At 38.7% G+C, this 24354-nt stretch overlaps 1 protein-coding gene and 1 non-coding gene across 2 annotated transcripts in view; both read right to left on the reverse strand.

Moving 5' to 3' along the window:
* Positions 1-24354, reverse strand: part of ELP3 (elongator acetyltransferase complex subunit 3) — a 92448-nt gene that overhangs the window by 22283 nt on the left and 45811 nt on the right. Inside the window, exons 10-14 of the mRNA XM_070415539.1 lie at positions 23968-24161; positions 13776-13866; positions 10826-10891; positions 9139-9366; positions 7866-7947 (exon numbers count right to left, since the gene is read on the reverse strand). Coding sequence (XP_070271640.1) covers positions 7866-7947; positions 9139-9366; positions 10826-10891; positions 13776-13866; positions 23968-24161 — 661 coding nt within the window. The remainder of the gene's footprint in view (positions 1-7865; positions 7948-9138; positions 9367-10825; positions 10892-13775; positions 13867-23967; positions 24162-24354) is intronic.
* LOC139011930 (U11 spliceosomal RNA) lies at positions 9591-9724 on the reverse strand. Its single transcript, XR_011471740.1, has one exon. It is a non-coding gene; the product is annotated as a U11 spliceosomal RNA (small nuclear RNA).

Below are 24354 nucleotides of genomic sequence, written 5' to 3' on the forward strand. Positions count from 1 at the left end.
ATATCTCACTGTCTAATGGGATTAACAGTCTGTGTAATCCCTTTCCTTTGAGGGTGGGTTGGACTCACTGACTTTCTTCCAGTCTAGGTTATAATGACTATGGTTTCCATCTCAAGCTCGGTCTCTATGATCACTCGGTTGGAAGAAGCAAGCTGCCATGTGCTGACCAGCCCCTGTGGCACGGTGAGGAACTGAAGCCTGCCAAAACCACAGTGAACTTGGGAGTGGATTCTTCAATCCCAACTGAATCTTGAAATGATTACAGCCCTGGCTGACACCTTAGCTGCAGCTTTATGAGCTACTTGGAGAGAGCTGCTTGTTGTTTTTAGCCACCAAGCTTTGTGGTAACTTAACACACAGCAATAGGTAACACATGTAAGGTGATCGGAGACTTTTAAGCCCAGGGCTTCCCTTCCTTCTTCTTAGAACCCAGCCTTCATGCTATCAGAAGCACAAGGCGCGTGAAGAAGAACCGAGGTGCTCATGTTGACAGTTTCAACTGAGCACCCCCTACCAGCCAGAACTAAGACTTCAGACCAGCCATCCAGCCAGCTGCCAGCCAATGAAACCACTCCAGCCAAGGCCCTAGACACCATAGGACAGAGATGAGCCAGCCTCTGAATTCTTTTTTAAAAAAATATATATTTTATTGATTTTTTAACAGAGAGGAAGTGAGAGGGATAGAGAGTTAGAAACATCGATGATAGAGAAACATCGATCAGTTGCCTCCTGCGCACCCCCTACTGGAGATGTGTCTGCAACCAAGGTACATGCCCTTGACCGGAATTGAACCTGGGACCCTTCAGTCCGTAGGCCGACGCTCTATCCACTCAGCCAAACCGGCTAGGGCCAGCCTCTGAATTCTGACCCACAGAATCAATGAGCAAATAGAAAGGTGGTTGTGTTAAGCCCCTACATTTTGGGGTGGTGTGTTACACAACAATGAATAGCCCAAACAACCACTAACCAGTAGGGTTTGCAGTAATAAGTAACAGACCCCATCAGGTCCAGATCTGGGGCTTCTGGACTGCTATACTGAGCACCAGTGATTCATTCATAATGATGGGTAACTGGACAACTGGATGCTTAGGGAGGTAGAAGACGTGGTTGCATAAGAAAACGTTTTCCCATGGTCACAATCTAAAACCCTGTATCTACCAGGTAATGTCTTGGAAATGTGAGCTCCTGTTTAAGCCAGGCTGACCAAAGAATAAGAAATTGTCTGTGTATGTCCTGTTGGAATTAAAACGCCCAAACAAAAAGGCTCTATAGAAACCAGTATCTCGGTTGCTGCTAAGAAAGGCAGCATCCATATTTTCCCGCATTACTTTAGTTATCTGCTCACTCAAAGGGGAAAACTCTCTCAAATCCCTGCCTCTAGTAGCTATAAAAGAGAAACATTTTATCAAATTGATTACAGCACATATTTAGAGAAAAGAATAGTATATTATATGTAAGTTACATTAAAAAGGAGTTAACACTGCAACTGACTATAATCAGACTAGTAGTGTGAGTAATATAGGCTAGAGCCCTTGGAGAAGGTTTCCTGGCTCAGAAAAAAGTCTGTGAAGTTTCTAACTTTACAATAAAGGCAGTCTTAGATAGCAAAGCTCCCAGATCTTTTGGGAATATTATTAGGAACCTCATGCTATAACCTATTCCTCTTCCCGAGAAAAAGCATACAACCATCATTTCCAATAGCAATACACCAGGAGGAACAAAAATGGAGAAAAAGTCTACAAATGTGTGTGTCAACATTAGCAGGGCTTTCCTCTGTGACTTTAATGTGCCTGTTTCTGAGACACAAGATGACTTGACAGCATAGACCTGGGAGGAGCAATAGCATTTGCCAACTGCTGCTCCTCAAATGTCAACGAGCCACTAACTACTGGCATCACTAGCTTCTGCCTAGGAAACTTCACCAAATATTCAATTGAACCACAAGATCCAAATAGTGGAAATTCACTAGTAACCTATTTATAAATATTTGAAAAATATGCATTAATTAATAGTCATGTGATGCCATGGGAAGAACAGGTCTCTAGTGCACTTGATATGCAATGTACTATAAACTGGTACCCGATTCAGCCACAAATAAATAAATAAATATCAAGCCAGGGAATAAAGAGTCCTGAGAAAAACTACGCAACAATGCCTTCAGAGTCCAGTTACAATGCAGATACCAATTAGCAAACATTTGTTATCTAACAAAATAGTATTCCATGTCATTAGTGCTGATCTGATTAATAATGAGGCTGAAATGAATAAAGTTCTTGTAAAAGCAATATTTTATTTTGTATCTATTATCTTTAAAAAGAGAGATATTAACCCCTACCATAACAAAATCCTATTGGAACATGCACAAAATAAATATGTATGAACATTGTTAGAATACCAAATGGAAGAAAGTGAGGAATATGTAGAGCCCTAACAATGTGCATTTAACTGGGGAATAATTTATTGAAAGATAAACTATGTACAGGGATGAAACAGAAACCATAAGAGAGCAAACAATCTTTTTCCTTCCTTTCTGAGAAGCCCTATATTAACACATGCAGCACACGCTGGTTGCATTTGGAAGGCTTCCGGTGTCCATTAGCAAAGAGATAGGCCAGAATGAGGAAAAGCTTTCCTAGGCATTTTAGATTATGACTCCATTACCAGACAGATCTAGTTACAAACGCATCCTTCAAGTAGATTATAATGCAAAGAATAAAACTGCCTTCACCTCAAACAGAGGAGATAAGCTGCATCCTGGAACACGGGTTAAGTTTCTGGGGCCCCGTAAAGTAAATCTCAGCTATTTGTAGTTTAATGAAACCAAACAATGATTAGTTCCTGCCCACATATCATTTTGTTAATCAGGGGTTCTGGGGACAAGACCATTCATTTCAGTCCTAAGAAGCCACACTGGACTATGTCCGGCACAGGCACATTGATTTTTTTCACTAGTAGGAATTGGCGATGTGGCTTTACAGTCCTCACTCTGAGCATCATGATTTAGAATGACCTCATCGCCACAGTGATTCGTTTACTCACCCTAAATTTAAGCTTCTTTTCTCTCCTTTTTTGTCTTTTTAATAGGCTTAAACAAAATGGCTATCAGTCTCTGACTTCAGTGATTCCTATCATCAACCAGTCAGGCATTTTCCTCATTTCTCATCATCACTGTATGATATCAACCTTGTACAATTCTTGGCCAATGGCCATATTAATTTTCTACTTGAAAGAACACAAATAGAATACTGCTTATGACGAAGGTAGGAGGGGGAGTTTGGGGAATAGCTGTTAGTCTTGATGCATAGCAATTAGCTTTGCAAATAGAAACAGTAACATGATTGGACCTGATACCTAGCCAAACTGCCAAAGGGGGGAAAAATCATTCTGCTGGGGGTCCTGAGTGACTTTTTAAATAGTGGCTACATTTGCCTTTTTGGAAATGGTATGAGCAGTGTGACATCAGAGATCTTCAGTTTCCATGGTGACTATTAGTGATGGCATTTCAAATGTTGTGGTTAGGTTCCACTGTATCCCATGAGAGAGGGAAGAGAAAGAACTGCTTCATTTTAACATTTTTATTATTATTATTTTTTAAATATATTTTATTGAATTTTTACAGAGAAGAAGGGAGAGGGATAGAGAGTTAGAAACATCGATGAGAGAAACATCAATCAGCTGCCTCCTGCACATCTCCTACTGGGGATGTGCCCGCAACCCAGGTACATGCTCTTGACCGGAATCGAACCTGGGACCTTTCAGTCCACAACCCGACGCTCTATCCACTGAGCCAAACCGGTTCGGCAATTTTAACATTTTTAAAGGAAAGAATGCTGATCATCCAAATAGATACGATCTGTTCATCTTAAACATGTGGGCTGATAGTAAGTTGGTGAGAGATACTAAAGCACTTGGTACAACGAGTAAGTTGGTGAGAGATACTAAAGCACTTGGACTTGACAGGGACTAATTAACTGCTTAGGTATTTAGCAGCAATTAACTGTCATTTTCCGTCTACACATTATTTTATAAAGTGGTTGTTCTTATACCACGGATTTACCCATTTTTTACGTGTAGGGAAAGTAGTGTAAGTTGGGAGAAAAACTTAGCCTTCCTCTATAGTTAAGGACAATCTCTAGGGTGAAGCTAGAGAGCTGTCCAGCCCAATATGACATCCTCACAGGCAGGCAGCAGTGCGCACTTCTCTCTGCCCGCTCAGCCCTGGGTCCCTTGCACATAGGAGACTTAATAAATACACTTAGTGATTTTGATGTCGATGAAACTAAACATTTCATTTTTGCTTTGTTTAATTTCCCATTTAGAGTTGATGGTTAACTTTAAAACACCCAGCTTACTTACGAAGAATTACATGTAGTTAAAAAAAATAGAATAAGCAAAAGTCTAAGAAAGTGCTTCATTTCACTCCGATAAACAAGGAAGTTTTTAATTTTCTCATGTAGCTGTAAAATTAATCTTTAAAAAAAGATAAATCAGTTATAAACTTTATATAATACCAATTATTCTTTTTTTCTATTAAAAATTGTGTTTTTATCTGTTACTTCAATATATTTTGTTTATAGAAGGTATATACTAGTTTTTCTGACTAGATGTAAATCAGATCTACTGTGTAGTTAATATTTTCTAGAGGCAGAATCAAAGATTACAAATCTAAGTAACGGAAAAAATCTGCTGAAGGGATATGTCGGGATATGTATCACTAAGTGTATTTATATGTATACATAGGGATATGTATCACTAAGTGTATTTATTAATATGATGAAGGGAAGTCATAATGAATCAGAATGTAATTTAAAAACAAATTCTACATAAACGCATTCTTAGTCAGAGTAACCAGAATGATAAATAAGCTGCTTCTCTCTGACTCAAGCTACCAGTTATGTAGGGACAGAATATTTAGGCCATCACTGGGTTAGAGTGTTACAAAAGCTCAGAACAAGAACGGATATACACATTGATGACAAAGTCAGAAGAAAAAGTAGGACATTTAGGTCACAAAGTACCATCAGTCGTGATGAAGTTAACAGGCATCCACAAATCACTGATAGGACTAAGCCACCTAAGGTAAACTTTATTTTTATCATCACATACCCAATCCACAATGAGACTGAGATCAGTTACTGATGAAATTAAAGGGTATCCTACCACAGTTTCAGAAAAGAATCTACTTAAAATGTAAATGTAAAACAACTGGCCCTGTGGAGAACTTAAATTAAGACACTAAGGGGCAGAATTCCAGACTGTTAAAAGATAACGTGACCCACATGTTTTTAGTAAGAAAATAAAGGTCCATGAAGATCAAGTGAAATTATCCAAGATCACAATACCTACTGTCCATGCAGAAATGGAATCATAATCATACCCTGCCTAAGTGTCTCTTCTTATGTACTACCTCTAATGGCGTATTGTGAATGAATGCAGCACACAAATACCAGAGACCTGCATTCTAAGAATCAACTTATAAAAACCAATTAAAACAAAGACACACACACACACACACACACACACACCACTGTACTTAAATAAATTATGTAAAAGTGTATGACTAATTACTAAGCAGTATACCTAAAAACAATACAAAATAAAATTGAAAGTAAATTGTTAAAAAAAAAAAAGGACCAAAGTCAAAATGAACAAACATGGAAGGAACAAAAAACAACAACATAAAAAACATGTGAAAACAAACACTTTAAATCTGCCTTCCTTGAAGTTCTGAATAATGGACATCTCAGATGTCTGATTCAGAAATTTAAACAGAACAGTAACATATTAGTTAATTAGATATCAAATGCATCAGACACAGACAGAAGTCCTAGCTTTTTCATTTGAAGGGTGACCAGATTTTGAGTCAAACAGAAAGTCAAAGCCCTATGTGGTTTTCCCAAAAGCAAGCAATGTGGGGCGTACAGGCCACAGTGACAGAAGTACCACTTTCTTCCTCCCACAGAACTCAGTTCTTCCAGGGCTGTTCCTCAGGCCAGAAACCCACTGACCAAAAGAAACCCCCGTACGGAAATCTAGTAGTTCCTATTGTAGGAGCCGATAAGGAGAAAGGCTCTTCCCTCTTATTCTAAAAAGTCTACAAGCAGATGATCTGAAATTGAGCTATTATTTAGATTATGATAAAAAGCTAGAAAGAGTACAGATGCTGATTTCCATTATCTGCTCATAAAAAGCAGAAACTGAGGCTCTTATGGGCAACTGAATGTGACCTCAGGCAATGCATGTATTATTTCCAAAAAGAGAGATATCATGAAGCCAAATGAAATAACACGCAGAAGTGATAGAGTACCGATGCTCTCAGTTTTAAGACTGATTAGGTTTCCCACAGATACCAGAAAATCATGTAATTGCGTATCAGCCTTTGAGAGTGCAGGCACGGCCAGTGTCACAGGCAGTACCCTTACCTTAATGATCTGGAAGAGGATATTACATTTGGAAGAGAATACTAAAACCCTGCTACTCAAAGTGCAGTCTGAAAAGAATCAGCTTGGGTGTCACTGGGAGCTGGTTAGAAATGCTGGCTCTCCGGCCCCACTGCAGACCTAATGAGTCAAAATCTGCATTTTTAACAAAATCTCCAGGTGATTCACAAGCACATGAAAGTGTGAGTGCTGTACTGCAGACACTGACAGTGCTCCGGAAAAGAGGCCACTGAAATTTCAGATGATTGCTGCCCTTCAGATGCATGTGGAGCATGAGCTCTGCGTAGGTTTGGCCTTTTCCTAGTACCACCAGGAAAGGCTGACTTCTGGTCAACTACAGATTAAACCATTGAGAGGTAATCATTTATCATCACATATATCAGTATCAATCATGTGAGCCTCATTTAGTTCCCTCTTCTTTAGTGGGATTAAAGATAACAGAAAAAAATTTATAAAGCTAGCCATGTTAAGAAGTGCTTTATTAATCTGTCTGGATAATGCCAAAAACCATGGCCTGAATAAATGATTGAGTGAGGCTGGGTCATTACATTTCCATAATTATAATCATTAAAAGTTAGGCAAAGGTATTGACTTACTGATGGGCAACAACTTACTAATTAAAAAAGAAAAATCTCATTTCAACTTTCATTTTCAGAGAAAAGAATATTTTCTTAAAAGGAAATAATCTGCCTTTAGAATGTAGTAGTCTATAAGAAAACAAACACTGGAAGAAAAATAACCTACATTTTGATCATGGCTTTCACCATGTTAGCTTCTTAATGGGAACAGCAATTTGTGTAGGGATACAATACCAAGAAGCAAGCGTGAAAGGGCGCTACATTACTTTCTGTCCCACTCATCTACAATATCCTTTTCATGCCCCTTCCCAATCACCTGCTGTCCTAGATCAGGAATGGAGAATCCACACAGGGCAAGCGCTTCCCCAAGAGCAAAGTCACTGCGAACGGTATTTACGGAGCAGGAAACTCTGCCTTTAAACATCTTGTACTGGCAACTGAGATTCTATTTTAATTTCCTGAACAACAATATTGATAATCTCCACATTGATTTACATTTTTCTTGGATCCATATCATCACAATTCATTTTCCCAGACAAAGTAACTGAGCACAAAGCACAAGAGAGGAGATGAACACGATGACTAGTGTGACAGCGAGGAAGACAGCACACAGACTATAGGTCTTGCCACTCAGAGACGGGTTGCTTCTGAACGCTCTATTCCAGCAAACTGCTTATAGGAGTTTTCTTTGTGTTTAAGCACAAGTATTTCACTATTCAGTTCTGTCCCATTTTGAACATAAACAGCCACAAAAGAGACCTGGGGTAGTTTTAACTGTGGTACCAAGTTAAAAATGTGAACGAGTCATGAGCTTTGCCGTCAACCCCCCCTCCCCCCCTCCACTTACCTGATATAACAGCTATTTTCCCAGACCCATGTTCTTCTCTAGCTATTCTTTCTGCTTCCTCCATCAACAACATGCCAAATCCCTATAAGGAGCAATAAAGAGGGTGAGAGAATTAAGGAGAAAAGAAGTCATTAAGGGAATCTATAAAACAAGAAGGCTAATATTTAGTACTTGCTAAATCTGTTAAAATAAGAGTGACAAAAAGAAACCCATTTATGAAAGTAAGGAAAGAGAAATCTTTTAATTATACTGAAAGTACACTACAGCAGGCTAGTGGGGGGGGGGGGGGGGATAAAAAAGGAATAACTTTGCAACAAAAGCCAACAGGTATTTTGTGGCTGATGTAATCTACTCACAGCAACGGGGTAACTGCCTTCACTTCTGTCTTTTTTTTGAACAAGTTCTAGGCCATTTCAAGATGATGAAGTCTAGGGCATCTAACCTGTATTTATTAGTCACCCCTCCAGTTTCTAAGAGGCTTTGAGTGCTGGTCTGCTTAGCCTAGCACTTAGTCAAAACTGCCAGGTAATATTCTTAAAAAGAAAAAAGATTTTAGAGAGAAGGGAAGTGGGAGAGAGAAGGAGAGAGGGAGGGAGGTGGAGATAGAGAGAGAAACACTGATTTGCTGTTCCACTTATTTATGCATTCAACGGTTGATTCTTATATGTGCTCTGACTGGGGATGGAACCCACAGCCTTGGTGTATCAGGATAATGCTCTAACCAACTGAGCTACCTGGCCAGGGCCCCAGGCAATATTCTTAATTCACTAATTTTGGAGTCTATGCTAAATCTACCACTAGTGCCTTTAACCCATTTTCCTAAAACTTAAAAGGTGAGTTTTTTATTTATTTAAGTTGTTTGGGGGGAGTGGAACAGTGTTCCAATATATGTCATATAACTCGCATTTATGAAGTGCTTTAATACTTCTTAAGGGCTTCCACATTATCATCTCCTTTGATGAGATAATAGTAGATCATTCAAAACTGCCAGGATTGGACCATTTCTGACTTTCAAAAACAGCAATTTCATATCATTCAACCTAGTATTATATTCCACTTGCCTGAGTCTCACTTTGTCTCTTACTCCTCCCCCCTCATACCCAAAAGTGGGCAATTTGAAGAGAAGACATCTCTGAACAACTAAAATATTGGTTCCTGTTTCTATACTTCCCTTTCACCTTTCTCTGTGTCTTTCTCTCATCCCATTTTTCTTTCCCTCCTTGGGGGAATTTCTTCAATAATTATGGCCAAATAGAAATGAAACACAGGATACCTGATGCTGAAACTTAGTAGGATCCCGACTGCTCACAGGGACTACACTCCCATACACATGCAGCTCTCGGACTATGGAGACACCTCCAACCAATTCAAAACGGAAGGTTTCCTCTGAACACTTTCGTAATCGCAGGAGGCCAATCAAAATGTCCTGATCTGGGTCTTCATATGATAAGAATGTTTCCCAGCCACCATTTGCAACATAATCTCTCCTTACCAACTCAACCTGTTAAATAAAAACAACAACAACAACACAAAATCAACAAACAAAACCACATTTTTTAAAAATTAGAGAACAGAGTTCATTTTTATAAATATATGTATTTACTTAGGCTAATATCCACAATCAAGGATAAAAAACAATCACAAATTATTTCTTTTTACTTGTCCAATCTTGAACATCAATTAAATCAGAGTTCACTCATTGTTCATGAACTGTTTTTCCTCCTGGTGGGTGCCAGGGCCAATGATCACTAGCTGCCCAGATACCAAAAAATTATGCTTCTGAAATCTCTTCATGTTGATTCTGCATGTGGAGCACTCAAGCTGCTCTATGTGTGCCACACATGACAGAAGCCCTTTTTGATGTTCATGAACTATTATAAAAAAAAGACAATTTTACAGTTTCATAAACATTTGAACTTCATTAATCTTGAGATTCCACTCAGGCAAGTGGAATATAATACTAGGTTGAATGATAATCTGCATGGCTTAGTAAATGCTTCCATGCAGTTAAATCTCTGCTGCTCCAGGAAGAGTCTCTAAAGTAAAATTATACACTATGCCACATGCATAGCTCTTAGGAGAACCCCTGGGCCCCAGAACTTTCAGATGCTCAATGGTTTGACTTTCTAGTTCTTCCTCCATTAAAACCCTTTTTTGGGGGGGAGGGGTATGTGTCACTTACTTGTTCCTAGACAGCATTCCATAGGGCCTTAAATTATTACGTCTAGTTATGAGATTAATACATTAAAGAAAATTCAATCACTGGAAGAGTGGCTTTTTGGAGGAGACTTTTGTGGGTAGCAATCTACATAGCTTTTGATTCAACCTATTGTTCAAGTGCCCTTGTACTTTGCATAAATATAAGCATACATACACAGAAAAGCCAAACCTACATATGTGGACATCAGGCTCAAGTTTTGTGGAACCCCTGTCTGCTGGTAAGGGCTAATCTATTCATTTGATTACCACCAATGGGCAATAATTTAACAGTTGCACACAATGAGATGAGCAGGTCCATCCAGCTTTATCTGAATATAGCCACTAAGTCACATGTGGCTATTTACATTTGAATTAATTAAAATTAAATAAAAGTAAAAACTCAGTTCCTCAGTTGTACTAGCCACCTTTCAACTGCTTAATAGTCACACGTGACTTGGCGGATGCCTTACTGGATGGCACAGATTATAGAACATCGCCAGCACTGCAGAGTTCTATTGCACAGTGCTGGTCTAGAATGAAGTTCAGATCTGGTTTTCCTAACCTGGCTCTTCTAGAATTCATCCCCTCATACTTGGCTCTTTCCTGGCTTGACATCTGTATCTGATCCACAATTACCCTTTGCTCGTAGTTTACTCATTAACTTTAGGGTCCAATCCATTGGTAAGAAGATGTGGGTTCAGGCTTGACAAAAAAAGATTTATGAACAGGACCCAATCTCTCTATAAAATGAAGAAACTAACCTGATATGGCCGTACTTTGTGATGAATTTCTTGAATTCCAACCTCTCTGGTTCTCACATCTCGACACTGGGGAGGAAAAAAAAAAGTAAATGAGGGAGCAATTATAAAACTGGTAACTAATTCAATTTTTATTGAAACCACTCCACAAACCCCAGGCTCAAAATTAAGTTTGGATACAATTTACATTGAGATAAAAGAACTGCACTAAAAAATGAAGCTATCTTTAATAAATCTGAGGATGGGAACCATGGAATGAAAATGTATTAAGCTAGTGCAGTACAGTACTGCTTTTAAAATAAGTTTAGAATTCAAAAAAGATCGATATATAATGTAATATTGGAAGTAAAGAACATACATCCTAAAACCTGATAACGGTTTTACCTAGGGGATATAACTGTATTTGAAAGTGCAATCCAAAACTATTTATATAGCAGAGTAAAAAGCAAATTCCTTACTTTTAAAAACTCTCACCACTTTATGGCAGTTAATATTTTTAGCATCATCATATCTGTATCACTTTGGAAATGTTGTCAAAAAGAGGGATGCTGAAGAGTGCTGAGTTTTTTTTTGTTGTTGTTTATTTGTTCTGCAGAGAAGGGCACTGCAGAAGGAAGGATGGGAGGGCGGGAGGAAGGACAGAAGAAAAAAGGGGTGGGGGAAAACTTTCTAAAAAATAAAATAAAAAAGGGACCTAGACTCATTTATTATATAACCCGAACTCCAGTCACAAATGGCTCTAGAGCAGTGATGGCGAACCTTTTGAGCTCAGCGTGTCAGCATTTTGAAAAACCCTAACTTAACTCTGGTGCTGTGTCACATATAGAAATTTTTTGATATTTGCAACCATAGTAAAACAAAGACTTATATTTTTGATATTTATTTTATATATTTAAATGCCATTAAACAAAGAAAAATCAACCAAAAAAATGAGTTCGCGTGTCACCTGTGACACGCGTGTCATAGGTTCGCCATCACTGCTCTAGTGTCCCAGGGAGGCACAGAGTTGCCTGCAGATATGGATGCAATGTCTGGTCTGCATAGCCAAACATCTATGATGCAACTCTCACTTCTATTCCACATGCTCCATGGCCTGACATTTATAATTACAAACCCATAAAGTATTCAGTTATAGGTCTTATGGCATATTTCCCTACAGAATTAACTGTAAAACTTATTTTCAGGATTCTAACATTTTCTACCAGTGAGGAAGATCACCCTAGGAAATTTGATGATGTCATTCATGCAAGCTAAATCACCAACAGTGTATTTACGAAGGATTGCTATATATAGGTAAAATTCCATAAGAAACACTAAAAGCTGCATGCCCCAGGAACCAGTCCAAGACAATAAGACTTTGCTAATGTGGATTCCATGAACTCAAAAACTGTATAGCAAACAAGGATGACAAGTCTCTGTAATTATAAGTCTATTACCTTTGTATGTTGTCTTTTAACTACAGCAGTTCTATATAGTAACTTGCATGTGAATGTACTGTATTTACATGACCTTAATGATCACCTGCATGCTTCTGGGTTTTTGGGGTGTGTTTTTTTTGCGGGAGTGGGGAATGCTTTTTAAAAGGCAGAGATTGGTATTTGCTTAATTGCTGGTATAGACATTGCCTCTGTGAACTAGATGTCTTTTGGCTATGACTGAATTCCAGTCTTTAGACTCAACCCCAGTTACTGAGAGGCTATCAAGGTTTATGAGGGTACAGGGCTAAAGACAATGGGTGGAAGATAAGGTTATCAGGATAACCAGGCCAGATCAGTCACTCTTAGTGGCATTTTCAAGAGAGAGAGGAGGTGGAAATAAAGAACAGCTGAATGGGAAGCAGAACAGGCCCACAATCTGTTTGGTTTATTAATTATTTCAAATACGTGAGCTGATTTTCTAGAACTTAAAATCGTTTAATTTGGGGAGGAGGATAGAATAAGCCAATAATGTTCACAAACTCTCCTCTGTACAAACAATTTTCTGAAAAGTTTTCTCCATAATAATTTGGCTAAGAGAATAAAATGCCTTGGGTAAGTCTTCAAACATGATATAAGGCCCTCAGAACGATGTCTTTTAAAGTGCAGTCCATGCTCACATTGTGCACGAGGACATTCACAGCCCCATCCCACACCCAGTGAGCCAGAATCTCTGAAGGCAGAGCCCAGGAACCAGTGCTCAGGCCACTACCACTCCTGGCTTTTTCTCTTGAGCAGTTCAGTTCTAAGTAGTAGTTTCTAGGGCACTGAGTTTAAATCTCATAATCCTTTAAGAGTCACCTACAGAGGTTTAAATTGCAGATTCCTGGGCTCTTTGTACTTCTAGGGCCTGCAGAAAGGAAGTGCTTAGTAAACATCTGTTCACTGGGTGTGGGATGGGGCTGTGAATGTCCTCGTGCACAATGTGAGCATGGACTGCACTTTAAACACATTGTTTTGAGGACCTTGTATCATGTTTGAAGACTTACCCAAGGCATTTTATTCTCTTAGCCAAATTACTATGGAGAAAACTTTTCAGAAAACTGACTGAATAGATGTGAGGGTGGAGTGGGATGAGGAGACTGTTGTATGTGGCAATAGCATTGTCTGGTAATTACTTCACGCACGTATCCTTGTTTTTTCAAACATCGTATCCTCATACACTTCTCTAACCATTAGTCAAGAATCGAACACTCAATACTTCAAAAGAAAAATGTTTTTCAAAAAGTGAGTTAAGTCCATAGTGGGCAATCTGGGTAGGTAGAAAAAAAATTACACTCTTTGAGAAGGGAGCAGAAGGGGTGTAAGGGATGGGATGCAGCCTTTGCAACCACTAGCTTCAACTTCAACATGTTACACAGTAAGAATACCTTCAATATATGAAAGCTCTTTGACCAAACTCCTAAGCTTGTGAGAATGTAAAAGTATTTTTGCATTCCAGATTACTTTGATCTCAACAGTTACAGTCAGACTCTTACCTGTATTCCCAGGTCCTTCATTCTTGCGAATGCCAGCTCTCTCAAATTACCGTGCTCGACTCCTGAGCTGACCAAGGGCATTGGAATATCCCTGTAGGAGAAAAAGATCAGCTGTTGTCAAGTATAAATCATTCTTTACAGCAGTAGAATAAGAAGACCTTAAAAAAGGAAAAAAGAAAACAAAAACTCAAACCCAAACAACCTACAATACAAATCGGAAAAGCAGAGGCTGAAGATTCTAAGCAGGGAGCAGGGTTCAGAGCTTCTCTATCCCTCAGTTTTCCCATCTATGAAATTATGATTTTCACCTACCACTCAGGGTTTCTGTGAGAAACACTTGATAAAAATCACTTTATAAGATTATAAAGTGCAAAATAAATATCTAATAACCATTAGTAATGATTTCTGGCTGAAGAGACATTTGTATTAAACAAAACAAGAAATAAAACTGTTGTGTGTTTTTTAATCCAATTTTATAGTTAGTGAATGACAAGTAGCCAAAAGCCCATCTTAGCCAACAACTGGTCTCAAAGAATAATATTTTTTCCTGTTTCCCAAAAACCTAAATGAGAAGTGACTCTGTAGTAGGAGAATAATAACTTGCCTAAAGGTGAGAGGAGAGAAAATTGATTTCCTGGCATTAATCTAGTGTAAAGTGCCTGGTATCAAGGAGACTTCAATCAAAAGTTGAAGTTCCATATAGTAGCCCCAAACACCCTCTTCTAGACAAGCAGTTTTTAAAAATCTGAAGAATATGCTCAGCACATCTGCTTTCTATTTAAAGACAAGATCCCAATTTGTTTTGTCTAATATCTGGTAGATTCGAAGAAAGATGCAGAATAGACCAATTATCTTCTCATTTTTTGCTTTTGAATCAATTTGAGTCTTTTCCTTCTCTTGTTACTTATCCTTTCAAATATTAAGTATGTACAATTAGCTCCTCCATCCATTAATTCTAAGATATTTCTCATTCACTCAAAAGTATCAAAAGCTAATCAATTAGCATTAAAAACTATACAGAATAAGTCTATTGGGCTCTGGAAGTCAGTAGTTTCCATAAAGACACTATAAAACAATGACCAGTCAAAATTCTTTAAGATGACTCCCCAGGAAATCCAAAGCAAGAGTAACAACCAAAGTTAAAGTCTTCTCAGTGCCCTTTTATACTTTAAAATATGGTATAAATAACTCACAAATACATATGCATACACTTTCACAACTTAAAAGTATAAAACATTGTTATATATGATGTGAAATTAATAAAACCAATGGCAACCACTGTTAGTACCACACATGACCGACATTTGATTTTTGTTATGCACAGCAAGTTATGTTTTATAAAGGTGCCAAAATACTTAATTAGCAAATACTGAAGCATTGATCCTAGGGAAAATGCAGAGTTGGTTTCCTGCAAGTCTTTAGTCACATTTTCTTTAACTGATCAATGCATAACCTTGTTTTATTTGTGTTTCTGTTTAAAGGCACTTCATTTAACATATAAGTGATTCATTAATATTGCACTCGTGGCCAACAGCACTATAAATTCATGCCTCAGTGAAACCTCTAACCATGTATTTTCTTCATAAGGCACATTACAGCCTTCTTGTGCTTAGGAAACTAGATAGGTAGCACTATGCCTGGGGGCCATTTTAAATAGCAAAATCAACAAAAAGGTAAGAAATTATTATTGAATAGACTGTGAAAAGGACACTGTTTACAGCATGAGAGCTGAAACAAGTACACAGTATCGCACCAATATCCTATTACTCCTTCATCAACCCTCCAACTACCAGTCTACCACTTACCAGTGACTCCTGTCTACAGCATCTTCCTATAATGGTTGTTAATGGTGATTATTTCTATCATCCCATCTGCATTTATTAGCTGAGCTTGTATTGAAGGAAGAGCTTTCCCTTTTCCCTATTTATTCATTTATTTATGAACTCATAGATTCCCATTTTATTCAATGAGATGTAACCTGGTATTAACCCATTTATTTTGTTGATTAAGTTAGATTTGGCCAGTGGGCATGAATTCAGGCTGGCATTTGAGAATATTCACTTTTCTATTTCAAGGGGTACTATTTCAAGCTTAGTGGTGCTAATAGTTGCAATTTACTCATCAAAAAACCTTTAAAAGGATGTCTAGAGAATTTTTGGTCTGAAGTTTCTCACATTCCAGAAGCATGTTTTGGTTGCAAATTGGCATTCCTGTTTAATGCTTTGCAGTGATTTAAATATCACATCGAGGCAGACAGCTGTCAAACAGCCTGTGGGCAGCAGCAGTTTAATGTGGCTCTATCATATGTCTGGACAGAATCTTACATTTAATCACTGACTGCACCCTCAGGCCTGCAATACAGAACCATCTATTAGGTGGTTCATAAAAACACCCAGTAAGATGTTATTGACTCAGATGTCATAAAGTTAAGAGAGTAAATTAGTTAAAGGGGGGGGGGGGGGGGGGGGGGGAGGAAAGGGGAGGGGAAATGGCCAATTAAAAATATCAAGTAATATATTAGTAAAATATAGCATTAAAAAAAAAGACATCGTGTTTTCCCTTGAAATACCTTCCCTTCTACTTTCCTTCCTGTCCCTCCCTCTTGACACTTGTCTAAAAATTAGTTCTTAAAATCTTCGCCATGTACACAGTTAGATTCACTAATCAACATTAAGTAGATAGCCTATACTTGGTAAAAGCTGTCATAGGTAGAAATGAAATGGCCAGCCCAGTTGGTATAACGCAGTGGTTGAGTGTTGACCTCTACACCGGAAGGTCACTGGTTCAATTCCCGGTCAGGGCACATGCCTGGGTTGCAGCCTCGATCCCCAAGAGGCAGCCAATCAATGATTCTCTGTCATCATTGATGTTTCTATCTCTCTCCCCTTCTCCCTTCCTCTCTCTGATATCAAAACATTTTTTTAAAGAAATGAAATGGCCAGATTTTCAAAAGGCATATATGACTTTCCTTTAGTATGATTTAAAACAAAAATAAATCAACTATGATTATTAAAATTGTATGGATTAAACGCTCTGGGAGAACCTTTGCCAATGGTTTCTTTCTAGCAAGACATAACTGAATGCTTCCAAATTAGACTAATATCAGTTTTCCACATTCTAAGAACGGTTTTAAAAGTTTATAACTGAAGAAGAAACAATGCAGAGGCAAAGCCCTGTGATTCTCCTTCCCCAAATCAGAAGGTTTCTCAGCCACTTAACACTGTCTAAACACCTATCTTTCTCTTGCTCAGTTAGATATGAAGCTGTTTTACCAAGCTATTATTAGTGTTACTATGTGAACATGGACATGGCTTTTGGGTTCCCTGGTCTTCTTACTTGTGCAGGAGAGAGGAGACAATTCAAAAGACCCCTCAAAGGTAAAGGTAAAATTTATGATTTTTTTTTTTTTAGCCATTTCAATAAAAAAGAATCTCCATTCTGATCCAAATTCTGTAACTGGCAAGTTATATATAAACGGACAATCAGTATAAGAAGAAACACAAATAACCGGTTACATGGAAAAATGTTAATCCTTACTATACCTACAGAAATGCAAATTAATACCGCTACGTAAATGAAATAAAAAATTTAATCATTCACATGTACAGAGTTGTGGTAAAACCAGTAACTATTTACTCTAAACTGGTATTATCCTTCTGGAAAAGTGTATCAATATAATTACTGAAAATTAAAACATTCATTTATACTCCTCTTGTTCCAGAAGTATAATAATAATAAAATAAGCTTAGATCTTTTATCTTACTCTGTTAGATCATACTGCTCTAACAGATAACTTCAACATAAGTAAAAGTTCCGTGTACATGACTCTGACCTGTAGCAGAGGCCAGGATGATTAAAAATTGAAAACAAAAAATTGGAAGCAACCTAAATATCCAATATTAGGGAACAGTTTACTGAATAAAACTGTTCCCAAATTAAAATGCTAGACTACTATGCTACATTAAAATTGTAACTATGAGTATTATTCTAAGTCTTTAACAAGAAATGCAAACACTATATTTGCCAATGTATAAAATGTACTGCTGTATAAAGATGCATCCCAATTATACAAAGAATTTTTTGGAAAAATAATGTAAGCCTGTTATTAATACATACATTGAAAGTGATTTTAAAGTAGCTTTATAGAGAAAATACTATTTTGTCCATATAAATATACTGGAAATTAAGAAAATGTAAGTTCTGGGTAATTAGTAATATTCTACAAACTGTTGGAAAATGTATAAAATCACAAAATAAAAAAGAAATCTATTGGGACAAATGAACGGTGGTACAGAGAGCAGAAACACATTTCAATGATTACCAATAACAAAAAGCAAGCCAATCTATCTATATATAAAAGCCTAAGCGACTGTTATGACCGAACAACTGGTCGACCAGTCGCTATGATGCACACTGACCACCAGGGGGCAGATGCTCAATGCAGGAGCTGCTCCCTGATGTCAGTGCACCCCCACAGCCAACCTCCCTCCCCCTACTCCGCCAGCCAACCTCCCGCAAGGCCCCTCCCCCCCCCAGCCCCCGCCTGGCTGGCCAGCCCCGATCAGGACTGTGTGAGATGCCCCGATCGGCCCCCATCACCAGCCAGGCTGAGGGACCCCACCCGTGCATGAATTCATGCACCAGGCATGTAGTATAAAATAAATGTGAATCATTTTTATGCAGTATAAATATATATAAAGAAAGCATGTAAGTAAAAGTGGGCAGAAAGTAAGTAGCAAAATATAATTAATTTGAATGAATTCTTATGCAGTTAGTCACAGTAATATTCAATGCAAAACAAAGTAACATAATACACTTGAAGGAATTCTGCCCATGCTTATAGAAAAACAAATGCTAACTTGAACATTTGTCCACAGCAAGCTACATTTAAAAAGCTAGAATTCTAATGGAAACTTGTATAACAATATCATAGCTGTATTAAAAACAAAAAATATAAAGTGGAAAATATAATAATAAAATTTTAATTTTTATACTAAGAAACCTAGAGAATAATCTCAAAGTTAAGTAAATTATCAGTCCCATAGCACGAAACTCTGATATCACAGCCAGATGACTCTCCACCAAAGGCATTTATTGTCAGGAACTGAGTCATCACCATCTTCAAACAACACACTGTCCTCAAACTCACAGAAGACATTCCTAACTACACATTTTTAAGGAGATTTAACCTATTTTACAGTATGTATTCCAGTAAGTTCTAATTCACCCACACATCTGTAAAGTAACAGAGTTAAATGTTAAGCCCACAGGAACCCTTTCAAAGATGGGTGTCCGCCCAAAATGTATACGCACTTTAACAGCGGATAGCTCAATTTTGAAAATGAAATGTATTTTAATAAAGACTGCCTTTATAATTATTCAAAGCGGGTGTACATTTTGGGGGGACACCCTATATAGCACGCAGTTGGCCTTCTGGAATTACAGCCGGGAACTCTGCTACAGGCTGACTCTCCAGAGAGAGATCTGTGGTGGGGTCATGCTAGGAGAACTGAGTACAGGGAGGTTTCTTTAGCTTCATGCGGGTTCTCCATGATCATGCCTTTCTTAGCATACAACCTTTTGGCTAATATAATGTGCATGTTCTTTTTTTTTTTAAATATATTTTATTGATTTTTTTACAGAGAGAAAGGGAGAGGGATAGAGAGTTAGAAACATCGATGAGAGACAAACATCGATCAGCTGCCTCCTGCACACCTCCCACCAGGGGTGTACCTGCGACCAAGGTACATGCCCTTGACCGGAATCAAACCCAGAACCCTTCAGTCCGAAGGCCGATACTCTATCCACTGAGCCAAATTGGTCAGGGCTAATGTGCATGTTCTTAATTCTTCCTGTCATCACCCCTTTACAATTTTTCTATAGAGACTATATTTGCTGCTGTTTTCTTGAAATCCTCTTGGGATAATGTCCTATAGTGATATTTCATAAAGTCTACAAAATTAAGCTTTTAATGTTATAGCAGTGCCTCTGTTGCTTTTGACTCACTGATTACAGCAGTAAGAAATTTAAAGCTCAAAATGAAGAGGAGGATGCAAATTCCCCATCTGATTGCCTGTGTGATCTGTGCCTTGTTATTTCTGATAAGAAAGCTTTGATGTCTACGGCTGTGAAATTTCTATCCTGTGATATTTGTTACCATGCTGGGAGGTATCATCTTTTGGTTACCCTGTAATATAAGTGCCTGACATTAAGCTTTTTGATTGTAGTATGAGCGCTTGACATTTTAAGTTTTTTACTGCCAAGGCATCCATTTCCGAAGGCATCCATCCTGAATAAACGTATGTATGACAGCTACCAGCGAAACAACCACACAAGGAACTAGGCTGCCCCACTCATGAAGTTCACTTTTCCAGAAAGCCCTGGGTAACCTGGATAACTGACCATTTGAGTAGCCCCATTTCTCCCTTCCTGCACCCTAATTCCCTTTCTTATTATTTAAATTAGCCAATAGAGAGTGAATCCATAAAAACCTAGGCACCCCACCCTAGAACCCTAACAAAGGCAGAGCTCTAGGTCTGTGCTCTCTCCCATGCCCCCAAACCTGCTGTGCCCCTTGGGCTTGCTGGGTACCCTCAAGGACCTGTGAGTGATAAATCTTGCTCCTCAAAGTTCCCTGATGATTTTGGTGCAGCGCATCCTGCAGCCATAACAGAAAGCCTGGGGCTGGTCCTGCCACTATATTAACCTCCCCCCAAGCCCCTGCCCCAAAGTGGGGTAAATGTCTGTGCCAGCTCACCACAAGTAATCGGGCCAAGCAAGTACCTCGGGCATTCCTAGCAGACAGCATCATTATCAGCAGGCGGAGAGCCACGCGACAGTGATACTGCCACACTCTGTTCCTGGGAAGAAGTTTCTTCACCGATCTCTGGTTGCCCCAGTCAGCTAAATGCAAATAATCGTTTTCTTTTGTCTTTGCTAATAATACTTATTGCATCTTTATTTTCTATTGTATTAATTTAAATTTCTTGAAACAATCTTAAAGTTACAGAAAAAGTCCAAAATGCAGTACAAATAATTATTTTCCTTAACTATCTCAAAGTAAACTGGAAACACAATGTCCCAACACTCCCAAAATACTTTAAGTATTTTCTACAACAAGGATATTCTCTTATATAGGCATAATACGACCACCAAAACCAGGAAATTAACACTGACACTTCACTACTGTCTAAGCTTAGACTCCATTCTAGCTTCACCAGCGCCTCAAGATCTTTGTCCTTTACACCAAAAGGATCCAGGAAAACCCTGCATTGTATTTAGCTGTCACGTTTCCTTAGTCTCCTTCAAAATGGAACTCTTCCCTCGATCCCCTACTTTTGAAGATTATAGTCCACGTATTTTTTTAGAAAGTTCCTCAATTTGGATTTGTCTGGTGTTTCCTCATGATGAGATTCAGATTATGGAGTTCTGGCTGCGTAATACAGAAGTGATATCAGGTGGCACACAACCAGGATTTGTACTGTTCCTAATAATATTCACATTGATCAGCTGCCAGGCTTCTCCATGGTCAAGTTACTCTTTTCTACTTTAATTAATAAAGACATTGTGGGAGGCACTTTGAAACAACGTACAGTCAATTCTTATTATTTGTGGTAGTTATGTTCTAAAAAGTTGCCATGAACATTTAATTAGTGAATATCATAACATTGCTCCTAGAGGAAATACAGGGTTAGGTTCCTATGTGCAACATTTTCATCAAATGATCAATACATAACTTGTTTTATACACGTTTCTGTGTCGGGACACCATATATATTGAACTTGAGGCCAATGGTGCTATAACTCATGGCTGAATGAAGCTTATCTAACACATATTTTCTCCATACGGCACATTGTAGTCTGCTTACACTTAGGAACATTACACAACGCTTCATTATCACACCTGGGGTCATTTTAAACAGTACAGTCACCAACAAACAGCATAAAAATGCAAAATGTGGCCATTAAATAAACACACACACACACACACACACACTTCTATTCCAAAACACTATGGAGAGTACATTCTAATTATCTCCTTAAACCTAGCTAGCTCCCATTATCCTTAATATTAGGGCATACCTATAAGAACAACCTTCTGCAAGTAACCAATCTTTTGCTGCTGTCCTCTTTGCACCCTCTCAGACACATCCTCCTCACCCTGCTCAGCTCTGACAGCCTGTGCCAGATCAGCCCTCCGCGAGAATGCCCATTTTACCACATTTGGGCTGTCAAAGCCTGCACCACACCACTGCCTCCTTCACAAGAACACGCTTCTTTCTCCCCCAGCTCTGGCCCTGCAGCTCCCTACTTCTCCAAGTGAGACGCCTGCATTGTTCAGCACCTCCTTATGTCTTCTGAACTCAACTGTTCTGGAAAGGTAGAAAAAGGGGAAGGACAGTGCAAACAATTCTGACAGCTGAATTTTCTACTCACTATCTCCTTAGTATCTTTAAGTATTTTAAAATACACAGATCATATAGGCAATTTAGATCCTTAAGTTTGGCCAATACTTCTTCATTTTTAAGTAAGTTTTTATTGATTTTCAGAGAGAGGGAGTGAGAGGGAGAGAGTGATAGAAACAACAAATGATGAGCATCATCGATCCACTGCCTCCTGCACTCCCCCGACTGAGGATCGAGCTCGAAACCCGGGCAAGTGTCCTGACCAGGAATCGAACCATGACCTCCTGGTTCATGGGTTGATGCTCAATCCCTGAGCCACACCAGCCAGGCAATTTGGGCCAATAACGTAAAGAAGTTAAGAAGTTGTGGCAGAAGTATGGTTTAAATGTCCTTTGACCTTTAAGCAACTCCATTATTTTAAAGCCTTGGTAATTTTCCTTTGGTTGGTGATTCTGCCTGTTCACAGTAGTCATTGTTTTATACTATTAGTAACACAATTTTTGTGCTCAGTGGATACTAGCTGCAGTAGAAAACTGTTTATGTATTTGCTGTCATCTTTTGACCTTATACAGTAATTCCCCCCTTATTCGAGGCTCTGCTTTCTTCAGCTTCAGTTACTTGCAGTCAACCTCCATTCAAAAATATTAAATGGAAAATTCCAGAAATAAACAATCCCTGAGTTTTAAACTGTACGCTGCCGGTGCCATCCCCTTCCTCCCAGGACATGAGTCTTCCCTTTGTCTGGCATATCCACGATGTACACGCTGCCCACTCCCTAGTCACTTAGCAGCTGTCTTGGTTATCAGACTGACTGTCACATTGTAGTGAGTAGGTTCAAGTAACCTTGATTTTACTTAATAATGTCACATTCATGTTACTTTTATTACAGTATATGGGTATAATTGTTCTATTTTATTATTGTTGTTAATCATTTATTATGCCTAATTTATAAATTAAACTTCATCACAGGTGTATGTGTGTAGGAAAAAACAGTATACATAGGGTTCACTACTATCCAGTGTCAGGCATCCACTGGTGCCTGTGGTCTTGGGACAAATCCCCCGCAGAGAAGGGGAACAGCTGTGTCTATAATACAGGAATCAGGCAGCTTTTGACAGGGTGGTGGAAATGTGCCCAATGACCAAATACAGGAACGGTTTTGTTAGGACTGTAGATAAATAGGTAACTTTATGGCTTCTAGAATTTTTTCAATGTTCTATTTCCAGCAAAAAAAAATTCTTAAAAGGCCCATAACTACAAATGAGATCATAATTTCTTTCTCCTATGAAAAAAAACAATTGATTTCCTTCATGCCATCAGGAATATGTCACTCTTTCTCCATATTTACATTATCTGCCAACAATGATTGTTGCTACTCTTCGTTTCACTTTCAGAGGCTCTGGGTCAGGGATAACAGACACGTGGCCACACCTCCAGCTCCCACACCGACTTCTGCACCTGACCGAAGTTAACCAGGAGAAGGAAACCCTGATCTAGAGCATACGCTCCAGGAACCAGGCACCATACCTATTTATCACCTCATGACTCCACGTCCTGGCTCATGGATGAAGGGAAAGGGGCATACCTGAATAAATATGACACTGGCAAAGTGGCTTGGACCTGGTTTCCTTTCATTTCTATCCCTCTCTGTTTATAGATAGCATTCTAGGTGTCCCTTTTTTAATTTAAAAGAATTCAAACCTCTCCATATGAAAGCAGACTATTCTCATTAGAAACTGTGAACAGAGTAGTCACTGATTATTTCTGGCATAAAAGGTCACACACTACCTCTGCACGCGGTACACTCGAGTCCACGGAGGCACAAGGGCAAGGATCCGAGCCACCAATTCGATCAGGTCACTAGGCGAATAACTCTTATAGCGTCCTGATTTCCACAGCTCATAAAGCCCAGTTCCACGAATCACCAGGGTCGGGTAAAGTTTTAAACCATCGGGACGAAAAGCAGGGTTCTCAAAAAACTCCTGTGAATAGAGAACAGAAGATTACTTCTCCATTAGTTACGTAGAGATTACAAATGCATGCAAAGTTTCAAACCTGGGCCAGCGTTTCTCACATACCTGCCTGGTCCTTAGAATGCCTTTCCTTTCCACCCAAGGAGGAGATGCAGACAGAACAGGAATCCATTGTTTTTACAGCCTCACTAGGGCAAAGCAT

The sequence above is a fragment of the Myotis yumanensis genome, unplaced genomic scaffold, assembly GCF_028538775.1.
Source record: "Myotis yumanensis isolate MYYU_CA2020_CCGP unplaced genomic scaffold, mMyoYum1.0.hap1 SCAF_5, whole genome shotgun sequence".
Classification (NCBI taxonomy): Eukaryota; Metazoa; Chordata; class Mammalia; order Chiroptera; family Vespertilionidae; genus Myotis; species Myotis yumanensis.